Source organism: Wyeomyia smithii, chromosome 3, assembly GCF_029784165.1.
Source record: "Wyeomyia smithii strain HCP4-BCI-WySm-NY-G18 chromosome 3, ASM2978416v1, whole genome shotgun sequence".
NCBI lineage: Eukaryota > Metazoa > Arthropoda > Insecta > Diptera > Culicidae > Wyeomyia > Wyeomyia smithii.
In genome coordinates this window covers 165,282,219-165,302,637 of record NC_073696.1, presented here as the reverse complement: position 1 = coordinate 165,302,637, position 20,419 = coordinate 165,282,219, and the positions used below count along the sequence as shown (strand labels likewise).

Sequence of the window (20,419 nt, the reverse complement as noted above, 5' to 3'; positions counted from 1 at the left end):
CTCGCGTCCATTCCGCCTTGCGTCCATTCGGCCTCGCGTCCGTTATGCCTTTTGGCAGTATGCCTCGTATCCATTATGCCTCGCGTCTGTATGCCTAGCATACTATGCCTAACATCCATATGCCTTGCGTCCATATGCCTCGTGTCCCGTCTCCGTTTTCCAAAAGGAAGACAAATGGCATAATATTGCTAATAGTAACGCAAATAACAAGACTACTATGGATAATTTGGTTAACGCTGCTATGCGGTCAAGGCATGTGTGTGATGTAGGTAAGAAGGAATTACAGCGAAGTGCTTTGAAAACCGATGGTTTAGAAAATATTAAGCGGCACAAAGGTAAAATCAATTCTGCTGAATTGAATCTTATTTTTGAAGAACCGTCATTGAGATCTTTGGGGATCTCACCACACCATACGAATGGCTTAAATTTATTCTACTTCAATAAATCTACAATAACTAATAACTTCTTCTAACATTAAGTACAATAGAACACTTTCTGGAACATGATAGAAACAAATCAGGCATTAAGCGTAATGTTTACCTATATTTGCAAGCTGTTTTTTTTTGTTAGGGAATTAATATTACGAAATTATTTGCAAGCTTGCTAGAATTACTTTTTTTGAAGAACTCAAAATTCAGAATCTGTAGAAATATTTTTTTTAATTAAGAAACAAATTAGCAACAAACAAGGCTTGCATTAACAAAGATAAAAATACCCAACAACAATAAAAAAGTTATTTACCTCTCATATTCGATTTTCTATGTTTTAGCTGTAGGTACAATAAACATTCTTACTAAAAATGAATATCTATAAAAAACTTGGTATCTCAACTTTTTTTCGCTCACCTTAGTACCTAGCTTCGTTTTTTTGGTGGGCTTCACATTTTTACAAAGTAACAAACTGAAATATAGATTTTTTTCTAATGAATGTGGCCATATGAGCGCTTTAGTTTTTTTTTTCAACAAATCAAAAATTTGAGCCCTAATGGGTTAATTAAGCACGAACCAATTTGTCCAGAAAAAATACTTAAATTATTTATCTAAATGGAAATTACAAAAACAAATTGTATTGTTTAAGATTTTCATCCAAAATCCGAATTTATGTGGTCCTACGGAAGCTATGTGGTCCTACGGAAGCTATGTGGTCCTACGGAAGCTATGTGCTCGTGTCTTGGACACAACCACTGTAATTTTTCTAGTATTCTACATGGATATTTCATAGCCAATAAAAGGTACCAGGAATTATGCATCAGGAAACCCTAACGAAAACTTATTGTAATCAACGAATATTAGGAAATTAGAAAAAATGAATAATTGATGTAATACGTATGCGACATCGAATTTTATGGTAACTTACAAGTATTTTTCACAACTGTTGATCTCAATTATAGACACAGGCCCAAAAAATTATGATATTTCTCATGTTTGCAAAATTGAATTATTAATATTTAATATGAAACATTCTATATAGACCAAATATATTAAAATTTATTTTCAGCTGTCGCTGCTTAGAAGCCGCCGCCTAAGTTCAGTATTTATTTATAGTTCATTGTGGTATCATTAGTGGGTGGAGTACGAGATTTTTCATGTAAACACTCGATAGCGTGAAATTAAACCTAACAATCCTTAACATACCTTTTGTGGCCAAATTAAATGTTTCCATAGTAAAGAATGAAAAAATCTTCAATATTTCGTATATTTTTATATCAAGTGAAGAGATCGGATTTCTTCTTCAACGAAAATATTTTTATTACTAACAATATAGGTAATGACAGCCAGAGATGCCAGATGTTTTGAAAAATGTCTGCAACTGCTCGAAAAACCGGAAAAATGTGCTCGAAATCTGAAAAAAATCCGTCCGTGATCCGAAAAAATTTCGCTCGCGCAGGCAAAAGTCTGTAAAAATCTGCACACATTTTAAGAAAATCTGCACAAATATGAGGAGTCTCTTAAAAAATCTGCAGAAACCGTGAAAAAAATGCAAATATCTGCAAACCGATAAATATCTGCACACGGACTCCAAAAATCTGTGTTTTGCAGACAAATCTGTACATTTGGTATCACTGATGACAGCAGAGATGCCAAATGCTTTTGAAATATATTTGGAACTGCTCGAAAAATAGCCAAAATCTGCTCGAAATCTGCACAAAAACTATCCGCAATTGGGTTGTTTTGCTATTCACGAATTTTTCATTTATATGTATCAGCTAAAATAGTGTAATTTTCCGAGAAAAACGTGATTTTTTAAAATTTTATATCATTGTCCTTCGATTTCCAAATGAAGAATTAAATATCGCTCTAAATCGCTAAAATGACAGTTGGTACATGGGCGAACTTTCATTGTAGCAATTTGGAGCAGTTTTAATTCGTGATTTAAAAATTGAAGGACGATAGAAATTTTTTGTAAATCACGTATTGTTTAGAAAATGCAGCTCTTTCAGATGATATAAAAAACCGATATAGCTAAACAACCCATTTTTTTCCAGTGGTAAATTTTTCACTGCAAGCATGCAGAGATAATAATACATGTCAAAAGGATCTATCTTCTTTCATCGATTTTCTTGATTGACTTTTCATTTGTTTAATAGTTCAGCTAAAGTAACTATTCCCAAGGTGGTTTTTATTTAAAAAGCTTTCCGCTATCAAATGGTGTGAAGGACATATCATGAAACGTGTTTAATAAGCCGTGGTGGTTGAAAGAAACCGATCGATCAAAAAATCGATCAAAGCAGATAGATCCTTTTGACATGTTGCTCTACATATATAAATTCATTGCAGTATTTCCCGTTACTTGAGAAGGTAGTTCAAGTTCGAATAAATATTGTGGATTTCAGGATAATTACACGAATCACGATCAAACTAACTTGAACCCTTCGAACCCCGCGGCGACTGCGCCAGTATGGTATGAAGTAAATGAAGCAGTCCAAACAGTATAATGAATCTGGCAACCATACTGTATATAAATATTAGGCGACGAATTTCGGCATCACAATACCGCTGCCAGCACTTTTTACGTAAAAATCATTGCTTGTTTCTGTTTGGTGTTGAACATTTGGAGCATGCACTTTATGTGAAAAATTGAAATCCTGGAACGCATCAATTTCGTACAATGGGGGATACAGAGGAAATCGATAAGAATGCTCACAACCTCGAGAATGAAATGATGGAGATTGGAGGACGAAACGAATATGAATATTCCGCAGAGCCGCTGCAGATTGACGACGATGTTTTGTACGATTCTGAATACCTGGAAGATTCGGAACAGCCGCCACACGATGTTTGCTCGGATTTTAGTACTGAGTCTGAGCCATCGACTTCCAAGGGTCTACCAGCAAAAAAGGTAAGAGTTGGATTTTTTTACATGCCACAATATGCATTGGTTATGAAATTCAATGATTTTAGGCAAAGATTAATCGGAGTTTCTGCGCCAACATGAAGAGTATAACGGCAGTATTGAGCGGAAAGAAGTTCAGATTCCAAGCCGCAGTTTACTTGAAGAAGTTCAAAAATCAAAAGTCATATGAAAACTGCGGGACGGTTAACGTTGATGGAGACACAACCGAAGAAGTTGTTCTAAAAATTTGGGAGTTCTGTTCCAAGTTTGTTTATCGCGCCGTTTTTTTCTCGGAACCGTCCGATTCACGAGCTGACCCTAAGTGGGTTGAATTTTCGCCGAAATACGATGAACGTGATGATACATTTGTTGTTTTTCAGGATAAATCTAGCAAGAAAAACATTGCTCCCTCTAAAGTAGATAGCAATTCTTTGGTAAATTGGATAGTAAAAGAAGTTTTCGTAATCGTATACAAGTACTCGGAATCAGTTACAAGTCTTGAGAAATGGCGTCTTGTTGAAAACCAGCTCCTTCGCCCATTAGAAACTGACCGTTCGGGTGCGGAATCTGTAACTTCCATAAACCGGCTGAAGGAGGAGCTCAAACGCATACACGGAAAGTACCTATCAGGTGACGACGTTAATTGGGGATGCTGGGCATGTTGGATATCGAGCAAGCCGTATTGAAAAACCAGGCGCCTCCCGAACATCTTATTAACCTTTTTCGCAGTGTACCTGTCCATAGTGACACAATTTTGGTAAAAGCAAGACTTGATCTACAGGTGGCCAGCACGGTTAACTCTGCATTCCGAAACATACTCGGCGAACTGAAAAATGATCACCAACAAGCGAGCAACATATTGAATATTATGGGAGAAAGGATTTCGATGATGGAGGCTAAGCAGAAAGAATACGACGACATGTTAGCAGCAATGAACACTTCAGTGAGTGTGAAGGAAAATAAATTTTCGGTTGAGCTTGCTCATAGTATTACAAACTGCCTCGACGTAGATCATGATTTGATTTAAGTTTGTTCATTTTTACCTGTGGCTGATTAAAAACAATTTCCGAATGAAGCCGAACATCGTTTATTTTTCTATAAAATACATTGATGGAATAAAATGAGAAAATGTTTTATGTTAAGTTTCAAATCCGAACTTCTTAATATCTAGTCCCAAACCCCGACTGGGATCGAATTGCCTTCCAGGAAGATAACCACATTTTGCGAACACTCTTGTGAAATCGTAGTTTTTGAAGTGTCGGAAAGCCTCAGCGATGACAACTGTGAGATTTTTGGAACTATTTTCTACGTAGACCCGTTTCAAGTATTTCTTGAGATACCCAAAGAGAAATTCAGTTGGGTTGTAAAATGGGGCATAAGAAGGAAAAAAAACTACAATACCCAATGATCGCAAGTATTCGATTATCGATTTATGACAATGGATTCTCGCTCTATCGAGAATCCATACAGAGTATGCTCCAGGGTTTCGCTGTACTAGACAGGAAGTAGCGAAAGAACGAACGCAGTTGAAAAATTTTTCTCTGGTAAACGTGCCTTCGGTGGAATAGGTATCGAGTACTCCGTTGTACCCTATGAAACTGAGCAGGGAACAGAGAGGCCGACGTACAAATTCTCCTCTGTATATGATTTTTTGCCCAACTCGAGCATACCCTTTATTTCTGAGCATGCTTCGGTTATCGCACGATGCTTTGTCGAGAAATACCAGTGAATGAATATCCCAGGTGACAAGAGACATATCCGAGGCAAACCTGTAGATGCCCAGTATTCGTATTTGGATTGCCCGGCGTTCTAAAACTTTCCAGGAGAGTCCTTCTTCATGAAGGATTCGGCATATAGAAGCTGTGCTTATTGTTTTGTAAAATCTTCGCTCAAATTGTGACTTGGTCTCGTCAATGTAAAGAATGGGACAGTCCTTGTAACGATCGACCAGCCACCTTCTCTGGTCGGAGTTGAACTTGAGATACACCTGTTCCCTATCTTTCCGCTTGAAAATCTTGTTCTCTTCGTAAATTTTTATCCAGTTTGAGAGGGTTGTTCGATGTTTCGCATATATTTTCGCAAGTGTATTTTTACTAAATCCAAGAAAGTTATATCCATACAGATAGTGATACCACATACTTAAGAGAGCTTATCGTAGCAATTGAGGATTGCGACGATTTTTGTCGAAGCGTTTTCTTCTTTGTCAAACAACAGCTCGACTAGATCGGCACAGCATAAAGCATTGCTGGTCTAAAAATTTGTTTGTAAATCAAAAGTTTATTTTTTAAACAAAGTTTAGAATTCCATTGCCACATCTTGTATATTTGATGCACTTTGCTTGTCTACTCTCAATGTGCTCTTTGAAAATAAGCTTCTTATTGTGAATTATTCCCAAGTATTTAACCTTGTCGGACCAACTTTAAGTAACCCCATTCATCTTGACAACGATTATTGTTTGGCTTGAGGAAAAGATATACGTCGATATTGCCTTTTTAATATAATTCTTTTATATCCTGAAACTTATAAACCTTTTTCACAAATCTTTTTCCTACATTTTCTTCGGGGTATCTTTTTGAACTTTATTTGTTTTTTTTTTGTTCTTTTTTTTTGTCCCTTTCTGGCATTTGGTCCTTAATGTTCCTATTTTTGAGGCTCTGCAATATCATTTCCGCTACTTTCGGTTGTTGGCAACGCCAATTTCTTGAATACTTTTCTGGCATTTCGAGTAATCTTTCAAGCTTAAATGACGCTTTTTTATATTCGCTAACTTTCCGTCGGGCGACTGTTGTGTTGATCACTGACGGACGGAACAAGAAAAGGAAATGATGTGACTAAATATCTTTCTCACACATAAACATAAACACACACAGACATAAACATACACACACACAGACACAAACATACGCACACAGACACAAACACACACACAGACACAAACATACACACACAGACACAAACACACACACACACACAAACACACACACCCACCCACACACCCACACACACACACACACACACACACACACACACACACACACACACACACACACAGACATACATATATATATACCTATCAAATTTGCCAAGAGCTTCCTGGTCCCCCTAGATAAGTCTCGCGACGGACCCCCGGTTGAGAACCACTGTTCTAGTCGTTCAGAGTAGTTTTGGATTCCGATAGCTGATGGACTTTGCATACTGACGATTTCGTTGAAAATGTTAAATTCTTGGAGAGAAAAAATACTGATTGTTTTTTTTCGATTTCACAATATCGCCAAGAGCTCTAGTCAAGGAAATTTCTTTTCCAAATTCGACTTTGTAAAAAAAAGGCAGGACTTTACATTTCGTTTCGGTAATTGATCTAATTTATTGTACACAGATTTCGCAGTTAACTATTTAGTATACAGGATAATTACGAGGTATGCCATACTGCTACTGCTCTACTGCTGAACAGTTCGGTTGTTTACAAACAAACACGTATAGTGAAACGATCTCCGCAGTTTTTTCGAAATTTGTAGTGATAAAATGATACTTACGTAAGTTTTGAGTAGTGCTAAAACTTGTTTGATAGTGTCTACGATCACGAATAGTGAAAGTTCAACCGCAAATCTGATTAAAACTGTGTAAAAGCGAATTATACAATGGAGCATCTTTGCAATGCTTGTGCTAGTGCGATCCCGGCCGACGCTGATATGGTTACCTGTTAAGGCTTCTGCAAATCTATTTTTCACGTCGGATGTTCGAGGCTCAACCCCGCAATATGGGCAGAGGTGAAGTCTAGTGTCGCGATTTTTTGGATGTGTCAGGCTTGCCGAAAGCTTATGAGCAATGTCACTTTTCGTGATGCTCCCAAACTCCAAAATCAATTTTGAGAACCGAGGAACGGCCACCGAAACGACCCCGTATTTTGGTGGATCCACCACACGATGAGCATAATGTTCCTAGAATGCTTTGCGGAGATAAAGAGCCAGCGCACGGCTTGTCTGTCCCGGTTATACCCATTGTCCCTCGAGCAAAAAAATTTGGCTGTTTCTATCTAGATTCTCGCCGCAAGCCACTGTGGACGAAATTTCTAAGTTAGTTCAGCAGAATTTAAAAGTCGAGGGCCCTATAGATGTTGTCAAATTGGTACGCAGAGACGCCGATCTAAATCGGATGACATTTGTCTCGTTCAAAGTAGGAATTGATCTTCAATATAAAGAAAAGGCGATGCAGCCCTCGAGCTGGCAAAAGGGTATTTATTTTCGTGAATTTGTGAATGAACCTGTGTCGATGCCATTTCGAGCCGAATGTAGAGATGTCGAGTCCAATCCTGACAATTTCCTTACACCACTTACCAGCACACAGTAATAACCATCCATCTGAAATAGTACACCACTCATGTAATATTGTTACGAATGATTATTCTAAAAACATACCTGACCCGGTTTTGAATTCGCGCTTATTGAATTCTACAGTTTTGGTAAATGCTCCAAAACCTGTAAAAAAGAAACGAATATAAGATGTGTATTACCAAAATATGAACAGCATAAAAGGAAGCGAGCGCCAGAAAATAGTCTATATGGCTGCATTAGAACTCGATATAGATGTTTTCGCTTTTACGGAAACTTACTTGGACTCAACTGTAACAGATAGGTCGCTTTTTCCTCCGCACTTAAACGTATATCGCTGCGATAGAAATATTTCTAAAAGTGGAAAAAAAAATCCGGCGGTGGGGTCTTGATTGCTGTCCACAATCACGTTGCCAGCACAGAACACGCAGTGGCTAAAAACAATGAAGCGCTTTGTGTTAGATTATCAACAGCCACCGGCTCACTCTACTTGTGCTGCGGATATATGAGCCGTTGAGAGCAAAAGTGGTACATGTGCCATCAAGTGAATTTTTCAGGAGACGCGATAAACGAAAACACTCAAATAGTAAATTATTTTCAACAATTTTTTCCAACATAACTGCACTAAATCATTGCTCACGAAGGTTTCAAAAGACCTTTGAAGCATTCTCAATTCATTGTTAAGCAATAGAGCATGAAAAACGTGTAAAGAAAAATATATCCTTTATTGTACCTGATTGCAATACCTTTTAATGTGTTACCTTTCTTGTTCGTTTGGCTCAGATTTTGACATGTTCGTTTGGCTCACAAGATTCTCTTCGCATATCTCTCCCTCTGAGTATTGCTAGTCATGTCCTGTGGCTAACATTAGCAATACTCAGAGAGAGATATGCGAAGAGGATGTTGTGAGCCAAACGAGCATGTCAAAATCTGAGCCAAACGAACAAGAAAGGTCACACATTGAGAGGTATTGTAATAAGGTTCAATAAAGAATATATTTATTTTTACACATTTTTCATGTTCTGTTTCTAAACAATAATTTGAGAATGCTCCAAAGTTGCTTCATCACAGTGATTTTTAACTGGTGGTTCACAAACCCTCTGTATGGTCTACAAAATCATGATCATAGTATATAAAATTGAGCATAAACATAAAATTTAACACCTTCACGGTTATTGTGATGCACTTTATTATTCCCCAGGACTTACGCCAAGTGAGTCGAGTAAAAAAGTTAGTCAACACTGCGCTTTGAGAAGACATCTGGCACCTCTGATATGTGAAACCTAGTTGCCAAATCAGCGGTTTTTTTCATCGCTTATCTCTCGCTCTCGAGTATCTCTACACTCTAAAAAATACGCACGTAAAATCCACCTGAAAAATCACGTAAGTGACTGACCTTACGAAAATCTGCCATTTTACGTGACGTTAGTAACTTTCACCTAAACTTCACGTACGATTCACTGTCAATTCACGTACCATCGGTATATGGTTACAGCGCGTTGGTATTTGTGTTTTTTTAACACAAAGTTAAGTGTGGCTGTGGTTTGACGTTTCTGACAACGATGTTTACGTGAATTTTTAGCATGCAAAAAAGTCAATATGGCGTACAAAGGACTCCTGAGCTGCTCCAGCTAATTCACTATTGGAAAACACGCAATGTAAGTAGCCAGAATAATATTCATATTAACAAAAGAAACATATAAATCTTTTGAATTTTCAGTTGGTGAATTCTTTCTGGAACGATTGTAATCATCAACAGGTAGCTTCGAGCAAAACATCTCCGGCACCAGCTGCGGATGAACGGTTGACAATCGTTTCGGCCAATCCTGTTTCTCTCCTGTCGGAAATGTCAATTCGGAGATTGTAATTATTTGTTGAAAATTTAAAATAAATTTTGTCATATGCGCCATGTATTTTATTTACTGAAAGATCACGTGGATTTCATCTGAATAACACGTAAAAAGTACGTGAAAATCATGTGGGGTTTATGCGTTTTATTTTTGGTTTCACTTAAATATCACGTAAAAAGGTACGTGAAAATCAGGTAACAATTACCTGACCAACACCTGGTTGATTGACACTAACACACTGACACATGGTCGGCTTTCGAGAAATCGACAAAAGTTACGTGAAAAGAAGGTGGATGAGAATCGGTCACTTTTCCCGGTAAATTTTACGTGCTTTTTTTTCAGAGTGTAGCTAACATAGGCTAACATCAGGGTACCAGATGTGCAGATTTGTCTGCAAAACGCCGTTTTTAAAGCCCGTGTGCAGATTTTTGTTGATTTGCAGATATTTGCAGATTTTATATATTTTGTTCAGATTTTTGTCAGAGTCTCCTTATATTTGCACAGATTATCTCAAAATGTGTGCAGATTTTTGCCTTTGCGAACGAATTTTTTTTCGAATCACGAATAGATTTTTTTCAGATTTCGAGTAGATTTTTCCGGTTTTTCGAGCAGACATTTTTCAAAAACATCTGGCATCTCTGGCTAACATATTCTTGAATTAGGGTTGTCGATATTTAAAATAGAATATCGATATCTGCTTTTTCGATATTAAAAGCGGCATCGATATTAACATCGATATTGCGCGCTAATTTGGATATTTTATCGATATTTTCCTTTATGCACTACACGGTAAGAGTCGAAAACCCATTAATGGGTATTGTTGTACCCATTTTTTTCTGTCATATGCGGCTGTCAAAAGAATGGGTAAATTTAAAAATGTGAAATGGGTAAAATTGTACGCATTAGAAAGACATGTTCTTAGCAAAAAGATGGGTCATTTGTTTACCCATTAATGGGTGAAAAAATACTTCAAGCATCGTTTTAGTTTGCTCTGTCGATTTGTTCGCACTCGTTACTTCTACGATCTGTTTTGTTTATTATTTGTCAACAATTGCCCTGGAAGGACTTTAAAAGAGATTCGATACTGCGTCGTTTAAGAAGTTGCAAGGTAAACAGTATGTTATATCAAGTATTGAATTTTACAATGTGAGATTTTTTTTATATTAGGTCTAGAATGTTCACTATCCGTCTGGTATTGGCTTTGTTGCAGAGAATAGCGATCCTGACAATTGATGATAGCAGATAAAATACTCCTGTTTTCGTAAATAAGATTCATTTTTGCAAATAAATAAAAATAATTGATTTCACTTTAACTTCTTTTCATTTTTTTGAGTGATAATCACAAAGTTTCCGTTTATTTAATAATGGGTAAAATTTCACCCATTTCTTTGAGAAAATTCATTTCTCAAAATGAGTGATTTTGTACCCAGTTTTTGATGTTTAATCGGTTTACCCGTTAATGGGTTAATCGAGTTTACCCACTAAATGGGTTGGCTCACTTTTTGGCGAAATGGTTTTAAAAGTACCTATAAATGGGTTTTCGACTCTTACCGTGTAAGGTCGCTCTTTATGCGGCTTTTTTTACGCGGATTCCGGAATTTACGCGGATTCCGGTATTTACGCGGATTCCGGAATTTACGCGGCTTCCGGAATTTACGCGGTTTTTTACGCGGATTCCGGAATTAACGCGGATTCCGGAATTTACGCGGATTCCGGAATTTACGCGACACGTAACCCCCGCGTAAAAAGCGACTTTAGTGAATATTTTTTGTTTGGCTTTCAGCAACCCGGTGGCATCGGCTTTGTTTCCTGAAGCTGCCGTGAAAGACAGTGGCGCTAATCTCATTTATGTTTTTGAAGGTTTGTTCACACAGCAGTGTGAGCGCAACGAGCGAAGCATAATATATGTTGCACAGAGTTATGCGCTTGAATCAATTTAATTATTTAAAAAAAGCTTAACTTAGCTTTGTGAATGTTTAAAAGTGGCGCTGATATGCTATCTTATTTACACGTACGTTGAAATGTTATTCCTTAAATCATCGCGTGATGTCAGCTGCCTGCAAGAAACACCGCCGTTCGCAATCGGCAAGAATAAACGTCGTGTACATTCTGAAATAATGCAACGCATTTTTCTTTTGTTTCATCAAGCAAAGCACTCGAAGTTTCGTGCAATATATACATCTCCCGAAAACAATACAAAAGCACACTGCCACTGAACACCGATACTGTATGCACGTATGAACACTGCTTTTTTTCGTGTTTCGATGAATCAGCTGTCAAATTACATGTAAAACTGATCCAGTGATCCAGCTAATGCTAGCTTCACTCATGTTGAACGTAAACGTCAGTGATGCCACCGGGTTGGCTTTCTGTTAGGCTTGAAACAAGCTGAACGCCAACGTGAGCGATCGGGCGAGATTCTAGCCGAGGGTTAATAAACAGCCGTGAGTAGAGTTGTTCATTAACCCACGGCAATAATCTCACCCGATCGGTCGCGTTGGCGTTCAGCATGTTTCATGCCTAAGTATTGAATATTCCGGCGAAGTGTTTGCTATTTCATTTCATCCGTTACGACAGCGGGCCGATTGCTGATCGCTTTACGCAAGGTGCATTTTCCAATCAGATTAAACCGACGTTTCGTGAGTCGCGTCTCCTAATCGTCACTGATCCATTGACTAATCACCAGCCAGTTACTGAAGCATCCCACCTGAACATTCATATTATCGCTTATGTAACACCGATTCTTTACTGAAATTCATCGATTCTGCCATCCCAATGCAACACCAAGGCATCGCATTTGATCGGTTTAATGTGGTGGTTATTGCCCCGAGAAGTTCCACACCCAAATTTCTGGAAATTCGCTCTAAGCATGCTGTCAATAAAAATGGAGATATGGCAACCATATTTCTGTCGAACTGCTTACATTTTCCATCTACCACTTATTGATTCTAGTACCAACAATTCTGGTACCTATACTTTTGAGTTGATTTGCCCTAAAATAGCTGAAATAGAGTAAACGTCCTTTAATTGCTATTGACCTATTTTCGAATAAATATATTTATCAATGGAGAAACCAAGCCTTAACGTTTGTTTTCAATATAATGTGCACTTTCAATGAATATTTTATATTGCCTGTAAGCATTTTAAATTTAATTTTGATGCCATGATGAATTTATGATTGGTAGGCAAAATTTCGACGGCAGCATTCACCTGATGGCAACCGAGAATATCGGGCAGCAATATCGAGTCGCAATATCAAAATATCGATAATATCAAACGCGCCAATATCGGTCAAAAATATCGATGTTGTAAGTGCCAGATATCGATAATATCAAAAATCGATAAAATATCAGCAACCCTTTCTTGAATCCGATCTACAAAGATTTACAAATAAACCGTGGCAAACACACTTTTATAATAATTTAATGTGAATTATCGCGTTAGAGGTAGAATTTCTGCTAAATTTATGTGATGGACCTGTTAAGCTTTTAAAAAATTTAAGGAATAAGGATGCATATCAGAAAAAAATTACATTAAGTACAACAGTGCAAGTAAGTCAATAGTATTAAAAATGTTAATTTTTAAGTTTATTTTGATATTTGCACTGTGAAACGAAGTATCAAAGTTTAATTTGCTATTTATTTGAACATTTCAAAGGCATCAATTACGTATCTACTTTCATCTATGAAATCTATTAACAATTAAGTGCGGTATTGTAACATTTTTAGTACAATATCTTATTAAAGTGTTTTTGTTTTCAAGCGTTTTGCTCTAATTTTGATTTGCCTTCAAATACAAAAGCAATTTTAACTTACTATAATGAAAGTGGGATTAGAAATTATCGAAATTATTTCATTAATGCTCTTATTGTAAATTATATATATTACTTCGGTTTCAACAGTTAGGCCTATAGCTACACTTTGTTTAAACCTTATACAGTGTTGCTATACACCCATATCACATGTTAGTTTTAATTAAAAAAAAACGCAACCATAGTTAGTTTTGTACATTCATTATCCATACGTGATAAAATACTTGGTTGAATATTTTGACATGTTTGTTTCGACATAGCCAATAATATCCAGTATTTTGTGTAATCTTCACATCTTCAGGTTTACCGTTAGAAGAAATAGTTTCGACGTCTGGAATATGTTTTTCATCTCTTGAAGGATTCGCTGCAAATGGATCCATGAATTAGGACGTTAAAGGAAGTAGATCTTGGCATCACTTGCACCTGGTTCGTTTGGGTGTGTTTCAATGAAATTTATAAGCTCATAGAACTTATATAAGCTCATAGAATACTTTCGTTCGGTTATTTGTCCACAAGTTTTGCAGTGATGGGAACTGTGTGAAGATGTTTGTGGAACTGTAAGAACACTTCTCGTTGAACTCGTAATGCAGCCCGCATAATCAATAAACGGATGATAATCCATATGGTTTAACGATATCCCATACAGTCGGGACTATATCCCGAACTAGGTGTTAGGCACGTTTTATAGTTATTGATTATGCGGGAGAACGTCAACAGATCTAGATTGCTTCTGAAATACTTGTCCGTTCGATTGCGGATAATATGAGGCCGTTATCAACTTCCGTAATAGTCGCGTCCTAGGTGCCTTCGTAGTTAGCGCATTTGTATATGAGATAGACAGAGACATCGGTGGATTAGATCACACTGAACAGGAATGAAGGACTCTTCAGATTTTTTTTTATTATGTGGCCATCACCGTTTAGGGCTTAATCAATATCAAAATATTTTGAATAAGTTTTCTCGAATACTTAACCAAGAAAAACTAGTTTTCTTACCCGGAAGAGATGGCTGACAAGTCACGGGTTGAAAGGTAAAATCTCACCGCGGCTGACGGTACTTGCAGTATTATAAAATTTAGTTTTTGGTTGGGTTAGATGAAGGCTAATTCCTTCCCGTATCGGGTATGTTTTAAACATTTTTACTTTACACTAAGACAGTAATTTCAACAATTCAGAATCCTCTTCCAAAAAGTTTTGTTTATTGTTTAATAAATTACGGAAGCAGTGGCAGGTGAAAAATTTCGTATATATTCATTTGCCTATTCGATATCCATTTGTTTTTATTAATATTTAAATCTTCTTATTATACTCTGTAGGTATCAGAGAAATTGTACTCAGCACAGTTTTAATTTCAGCATCGAAGCAAGAAAACATGTTTCGGTACCGCCGCGTAAACTTGTATGACACGATTGTTTTTAGGAAACGTAAACTCAGGCAGCATTACTAAAGAGATTATGTTTTGTAAAAAAAACCAGTGCTGAAAACAATCATCTCCTAGAAACTTGAATCAAGACAACTTTTAAACATCTTTCCTAACACAAGCACAAATTGCAACTAGAACTATCTCTAGACGAATTGAACCTTTTGTTGGTGGGCATTTCTAAGTCAACATTTACATTTTTAACGGGAGTTTGTTAGTAGCTTAAGGTGGAACTGTATTAAAGCCACGAAGTCTCCTCGTCATATAATCATATTTTGGAACATTCGCATGGTAATACAGAATAAAAGAATTGGATCGCCGGCTAGGGAACTGTGGCAAACTGCACACTTCACAAGTATTTTGTTTTCAGTGCAAACGGGAACATTTTTCCCGAAAAGACATGTTTTGAGCGCTGAAAATTGCACAAAAAAAAATTGTTTTTGGTAAAGTACTTCGTGTTTCAAAAATCAATCGTTCAACGACCGGGGTAGTGTTTGACATCGGACCGGGTAGGGTCCGGTAAAAGTCCGGTCCGGTCCGGACCGAAGTCCGATCGGACCGGAACCTTCAAATTTCGATTATTTTCCAGACCGGAACGGAACGGAGCCATCCGGACTTCGGAACGGACCGGGTAATGCTTCTCGGACCCCGGACATTCTCGGTGAAGAAAAAAAAATTTTAAATTTAGAACATAGAACGCAGCAAGTTGTTCTTTCTTTTTGATTTTCTTCGCTGCTTTGATTGAAAGTTAACCCATATGGCCTTGCTCGCCTTTTTACCCTGTAATATGTGCTTTAATTGATCATATGGTTCTTATAAAATTAAAAAGACATTGATTGTTAAATTTTTTTCCTATTTCAATTTTGCTCTTGCTATCACTTCGAAACTAGTGAACAACTGCAGGGTTGTTACAGTCGGCGCAGATTTTGCGTTTTTTGCTGATTTTGCGTTTCTCATGGCGCGGATTTTGCGGAGAGCCTTGCAACCTAGAATTTAATATTCAAGGATTTGGCAGCACCCTCTCAGACTTCAATGAAACATTGTGGGTGCAAAGCAATTAAGCAATTTCGCATACTTCCTTCATTTTTTTTCAAAATATCTCAACTAGCGTTTGAAAAGGACTAAAAAACTACTTGAAAAGGACTATTGAAAAAAAAATACTTTAGAGACAAAAAATTGTATAAAACGATTCTGATTTTTACCAAATTAGGTTTTTAGATAGATAACTACACTGTCTACTCTTCGGAACAATTCAAAAAGAGCACTCTCAAAGAGAAAAAGCTTATCCAAAAAAGCTTATTTAGTCGCTTATAATATCCACCAAAAAAATGCCATTTTTTTATCGGCCTAAATCATGCTAAAACTCCTATCCTAGAATCAAAATCTACATCGCCCAAGTACAGATCCAAACCCAAAGTTCGTTTAAATCAATTTTTTCCGAACAATTTTTGTGCTCAAAAATCACATTTTTCGTTTAATTTGGCGATACTCGGCTTTGTAAACTAGTAGTAGTTACCTATGATCGATATCGTGTTTCAAACTTAAAGTATAGAGGTCGTAACATCAAGTTTCGACCGTTACAGCGTCTCTACAGCCTACATGTCCGATATCGCGAAAGAGTCTAGGCGCAGCCTTACACCAGACAAAAAACGGAATGAGAGGCAAATAAGGCCCACGAAGGACAATTTTACGGCGCAGGGATAGCTGACTGATGGTAAAAAAATTATTAGGGGCTTTATTATTGCAATTCTTAGAATTTAAAGCATTTTGAAACTTTGAACGCGTTTTTCTCAAAACCATGTTTTCAAAATCGGCGATCAGTAGAAAGTAGAACTGAAAAAGTTTACATCCGGTTGACTTGAAATTTTAACTTTAGCTTCTTCAATAGATTATCTAGTGAAGTACACACGATTTTAGCGATTGATTAACAACAACAAAAGTTATAAACAATTAAAGACGATTTTATTTTGTCGAAAAAGAATTTTTTCTTCCAAACCGTTGCCGTTTCGCGAAGGAAAATTCTAGAAATATAATCATGTGTACTTCACTAGCGACACTTATGTAGATAATGAGAAACTTTTTGTTTTGGTGAGAGGTGGAATTGGGGCACGACTTCTACTGCTCGCCGTGGAACAACTTAAAAAAAGGGGTTCACGGCAATCGCTGCACAGCCGCCATTTTGTAACAAAAATAGCAATAAAATTTTTCTTTCTACTCTGCAAGAGTTGTTTAATACAATGATATATTATTTATATACCTTACATCTAAAAAAAAAAGTCCTTTAAAAAATATGAAAAAAGCCTTGTTTTTTGAGCGTTTGGTGGATATTACCCCTTAAGATTTTGCTTTAGATGGGTATTCTTTAAATTTTATCAAATTAATCAATTTTGCAAATGGAGATTATATACCACAGATATGACAAGGCGCCAATCACTTAATATGTAGTATTCTCGGTCTAGGTCACAATCAAAATTATTTAACAATCTCACTCCTAAGTCAGTCCTATTCGAATACAGATTCTACAAAATTTTAAATGGTTGCTTTATCCATTATTGGCTCTTTTGCTTCTACATTGTTTTCATGGGCGTAGCCAGAATTTCAAATAGGGGGGGGCAAGCTTTTCAAAATTTTTGAAGTAAAAAAAGGTACACTAAGGTCGCTTTTTACGCGGCTTTTTTTACGTGGATTCCGGAATTTACGCGGTTTTTTACGCGGATTTCGAAATTTACGCGTTTTTTTTACGCGGATTCCGGAATTTACGCGTTTTTTTACGTGGCACGTATCCCCCGCGTAAAAAGCGACTTTAGTGTGTTTTGAAAAATAGAAATATATACTAGTCTTTAGTAATTGTTACATCAAGTCAACCAGTGAAACGTTGTCCTTGACATCAGAGTGGAAAATTTTATTATTCTTTGTCCAACCTCGAATATAAATAGATGTTCTTTACTAAAAAGTCTTCAGTTCATTTAAACCTTTGATCATATTATTTTGGCGACGAAGATCTTAAAAATCCACGAACATGGCAGAAGATAGAGTTGATCAGCAGCCGCAACGGGAATTAAAGATACTATTCACAAGATGGCCCAAATTTTACAGCGGATAGCGGTCCAGCAGCAGCAGCGTCAGTATCAAACCCCGGAGCAGATTTTAGAGTCCCTCTCTTCGAACATCATCGAGTTTGTCTTCGACGAAGAAAACGGAGTTACGTTCGGACGTTGTTGTTCAACCGCTACCAGAACCTCTTCCAGAACGATGCAGGCCAGCTGAATGATACGGCAAAGGTACGTTTACTTCTCCGAAAGCTGGACACCCATTCGCACAGCCGCTATCTCAACTACATCCTGTCAAAGCTTCTCAAGGACGTGAAGATTGAAGACACAGTCAAGATTCTCAATAAAATTTTCGGGCATCAAACATCAAACGTTCCGGAAGCGGTTCATGTGTCTTTTCACGATTGTTGTTGACCATCTGCCGATGAACACTCAGCAAGCAGAGAGCACTCAACCGCTGTTCAAATATTGTTGACCTCAGCCAGGTTTTCACCCGACGTAATGTGCTAAACGAGCGTTCAATCGTGCATGTTTCCATGGTAGAGCAAGTACAATTTTAACTGCCTTCTCAGTCGCAGGGAAGAAAGAACGGGCTTTAGCTATCAGGTTCTTACGATCTGCTCTCATACTGCTGCAATGTTAATACAAAACTTCCACCTCTCCAACAAAATGGTCAACTTCATAAAAAATTACGAAATTTTCGGTTTTGCGCTTGAACTCTTCCAACGACATGCGTATTACGTTAGTGGGATGCAGCAAGGACAACGCGTAGGCAGGTGCACTAACATCATCGAACCGTGTTTCCAGTGAGGTTACAAGAGAATCAAGGTAAGGAATTGTCACAGCTCGGTTCCAATACTCCAAGCTAGTTGATGCAGGCGGATTTGCCCGGTACTTTTGCCGCTGCAATATCCTTGGTGGATCAACTGAAAAACCTGTGCAATTCCACGCAACAAAGCGCAAGCATTTCAATTATTTTTGATCTGGCTGTTAATTTACACAGATGTTTCTACGGGCTAAAGATGCCGTTTTGTGCTATTAGAATTATTGAAAACAAAATTCTGTACCAATGTCAACGTTTAGGGGGGGGGGGGGGCAACGGCCCCCCTCTGGCTACGCCTATGATTGTTTTTATTGTTTTTTTTTTCAATTCTATGTCATATCATGTTGCTATCAATTTGGCTGAATTCGTGCGAGCAGAGAATAGAAAGAAAAAAATGCGTGAAACCCCTTCTTAAAGAACTTTTAAGTGTGAAACAAGATACAATTTTTACTTGAAAAAAATTCAAAATAGACAAAAACAATGGAAACTTGAGCTGATAAAAAATCTGGATAAAACTGGAAAAATATATAAAAACTGGATGATTTTGTGATTCAATTGTTTAACTGGATTACTCGAAAAAAAAAAACTGGAAGAATCTAGTTTAAATTGGAACATTGGCATGTCTACTAATATATTTTTAGAATTTTGTATGATATGGTACTTCTGTTTGTCTGTGGCACCACTATCTTTCGTACATAAAAACTCTCTCTCCATGTTTCTTCAGATAAATATAAGTTAAATGTTAGACATGAATTTGAACTCAGTTATTTTTATGTACATGTTTTTTATCGAATTAAAACATTCTTAGCTTCATTTTTACTAATTCTACTAAGCTAAGGTTTGCTTCTACTTTTCCGAGCTTGGTGCCATACTTCAACTCGTAATAGTAATGATATCTTTTCATTTTCCAACTGAAACTTGGCTTGGCCTTCTGTTCTTTTGAACTGTAAGTTTTTGTAAAACGTTCTATGGATTGCATTATTAACTACTGATTGAATGTTCCTGGCAATTTCAGGATTATAGAGTTAGATTTTAAAGTATGTATCTGTATCTGTATACCTCTTAGTCCATATTTTTTAAATCTCATCTTTCAGTTCTCTCTTCAAACATCTATTTTTTATCTTACTGGTACGTTACTCGTTATAATAATATTTCCCTAAACAGAGGAAAGGAGACAAAAAATCAGTAATACGAACATTTTGCATTTATGAACATGATTTTTCAAACAATTTTTTTTCAACATTATTCCTAAACATTGGCACAGTAAGGGTTTCGACTTACGATGAACTTTAGTTCAAAAAGTTCATGTTCAAAAGCATTTTTTTATTTAATTAAAGACGTTTTAGCTACTAGGTAATTATTCGCGTCGTATGTTTAAAATTTAAATGTCCTGCGTTTTAGGCTTAACACAAACTAGCTATACCTTCATTAGCGTGGGACAAAAAATCAAAGTCAGCTGTCCAGTTTCCATACGATTTTTATGGAAAAATTTACTTTTCTAACCTTGTTCTCTAGAAATGTCCAGTTTGCTATTATAAATATATCAATACATGATATTTGAAGGAAAAACGCTACAATGCTTGAATCATTAATTTTTAATAGTTTTTTCGGCTCGAATTTAGTTCTCACGGCGCGGATCTTTAAACCAAGTGGCTCGGGTTTTGCGGATTCAAAATCAAGATTTCTGTAACAACCCTGCAACTGATAGACTCGCACAACTTCTTCTGAGTTTGTGCTTAATTGAATGCCATCGGCATACATGCTCAATCAGTTTGAGAATTGGGAAATAGAGTTAGATAGAGTTG

The 20,419-nt window shown here is 36.9% G+C and overlaps 3 protein-coding genes, 1 long non-coding RNA gene and 1 pseudogene across 6 annotated transcripts in view; 2 read left to right on the top strand and 3 right to left on the bottom strand.

Moving 5' to 3' along the window:
- Positions 1-1,779, bottom strand: part of LOC129730686 (uncharacterized) — a 139,066-nt gene extending 137,287 nt beyond the window's left edge. The window contains exon 1 of the mRNA XM_055690215.1: positions 1,635-1,779. Coding sequence (XP_055546190.1) covers positions 1,635-1,662 — 28 coding nt within the window. The 5' untranslated portion in view covers positions 1,663-1,779. The remainder of the gene's footprint in view (positions 1-1,634) is intronic.
- A 1,189-nt stretch (positions 1,780-2,968) lies between these two features.
- Positions 2,969-4,426, top strand: LOC129730685 (uncharacterized; annotated as a pseudogene).
- Positions 4,427-4,471: 45 nt separating this feature from the next.
- On the bottom strand, positions 4,472-5,470 carry LOC129728810 (uncharacterized). The gene has a single exon (XM_055687276.1). The coding sequence runs from the start codon at positions 5,468-5,470 to the stop codon at positions 4,472-4,474; it is 999 nt and encodes a 332-aa protein (XP_055543251.1).
- A 2,093-nt stretch (positions 5,471-7,563) lies between these two features.
- On the bottom strand, positions 7,564-8,051 carry LOC129730684 (uncharacterized). The gene is made up of 3 exons (XR_008728907.1): positions 7,943-8,051; positions 7,749-7,808; positions 7,564-7,691 (listed from the first exon to the last, which is right to left on the bottom strand). It is a non-coding gene; the product is annotated as an uncharacterized LOC129730684 (long non-coding RNA).
- Positions 8,052-12,840: 4,789 nt separating this feature from the next.
- LOC129730678 (3-phosphoinositide-dependent protein kinase 1) overlaps positions 12,841-20,419 on the top strand; it is a 114,090-nt gene continuing 106,511 nt past the window's right edge. For 2 of the 3 annotated variants that reach the window (XM_055690206.1, XM_055690208.1), the window contains exon 1: positions 12,841-13,062. The gene's annotated coding sequence lies outside the window, so the exon portion shown is untranslated. Of the gene's footprint in view, positions 13,063-13,623; positions 13,759-20,419 lie in introns of all 3 variants that reach the window. The other variant, XM_055690207.1, reaches the window with a different exon arrangement.

What these genes read in the sequence shown, in the direction of transcription:
- LOC129728810 (XM_055687276.1), bottom strand. Translation starts at nt 5,470, where the DNA reads ATGTGGTATCACTATCTGTATGGATATAACTTTCTTGGATTTAGTAAA.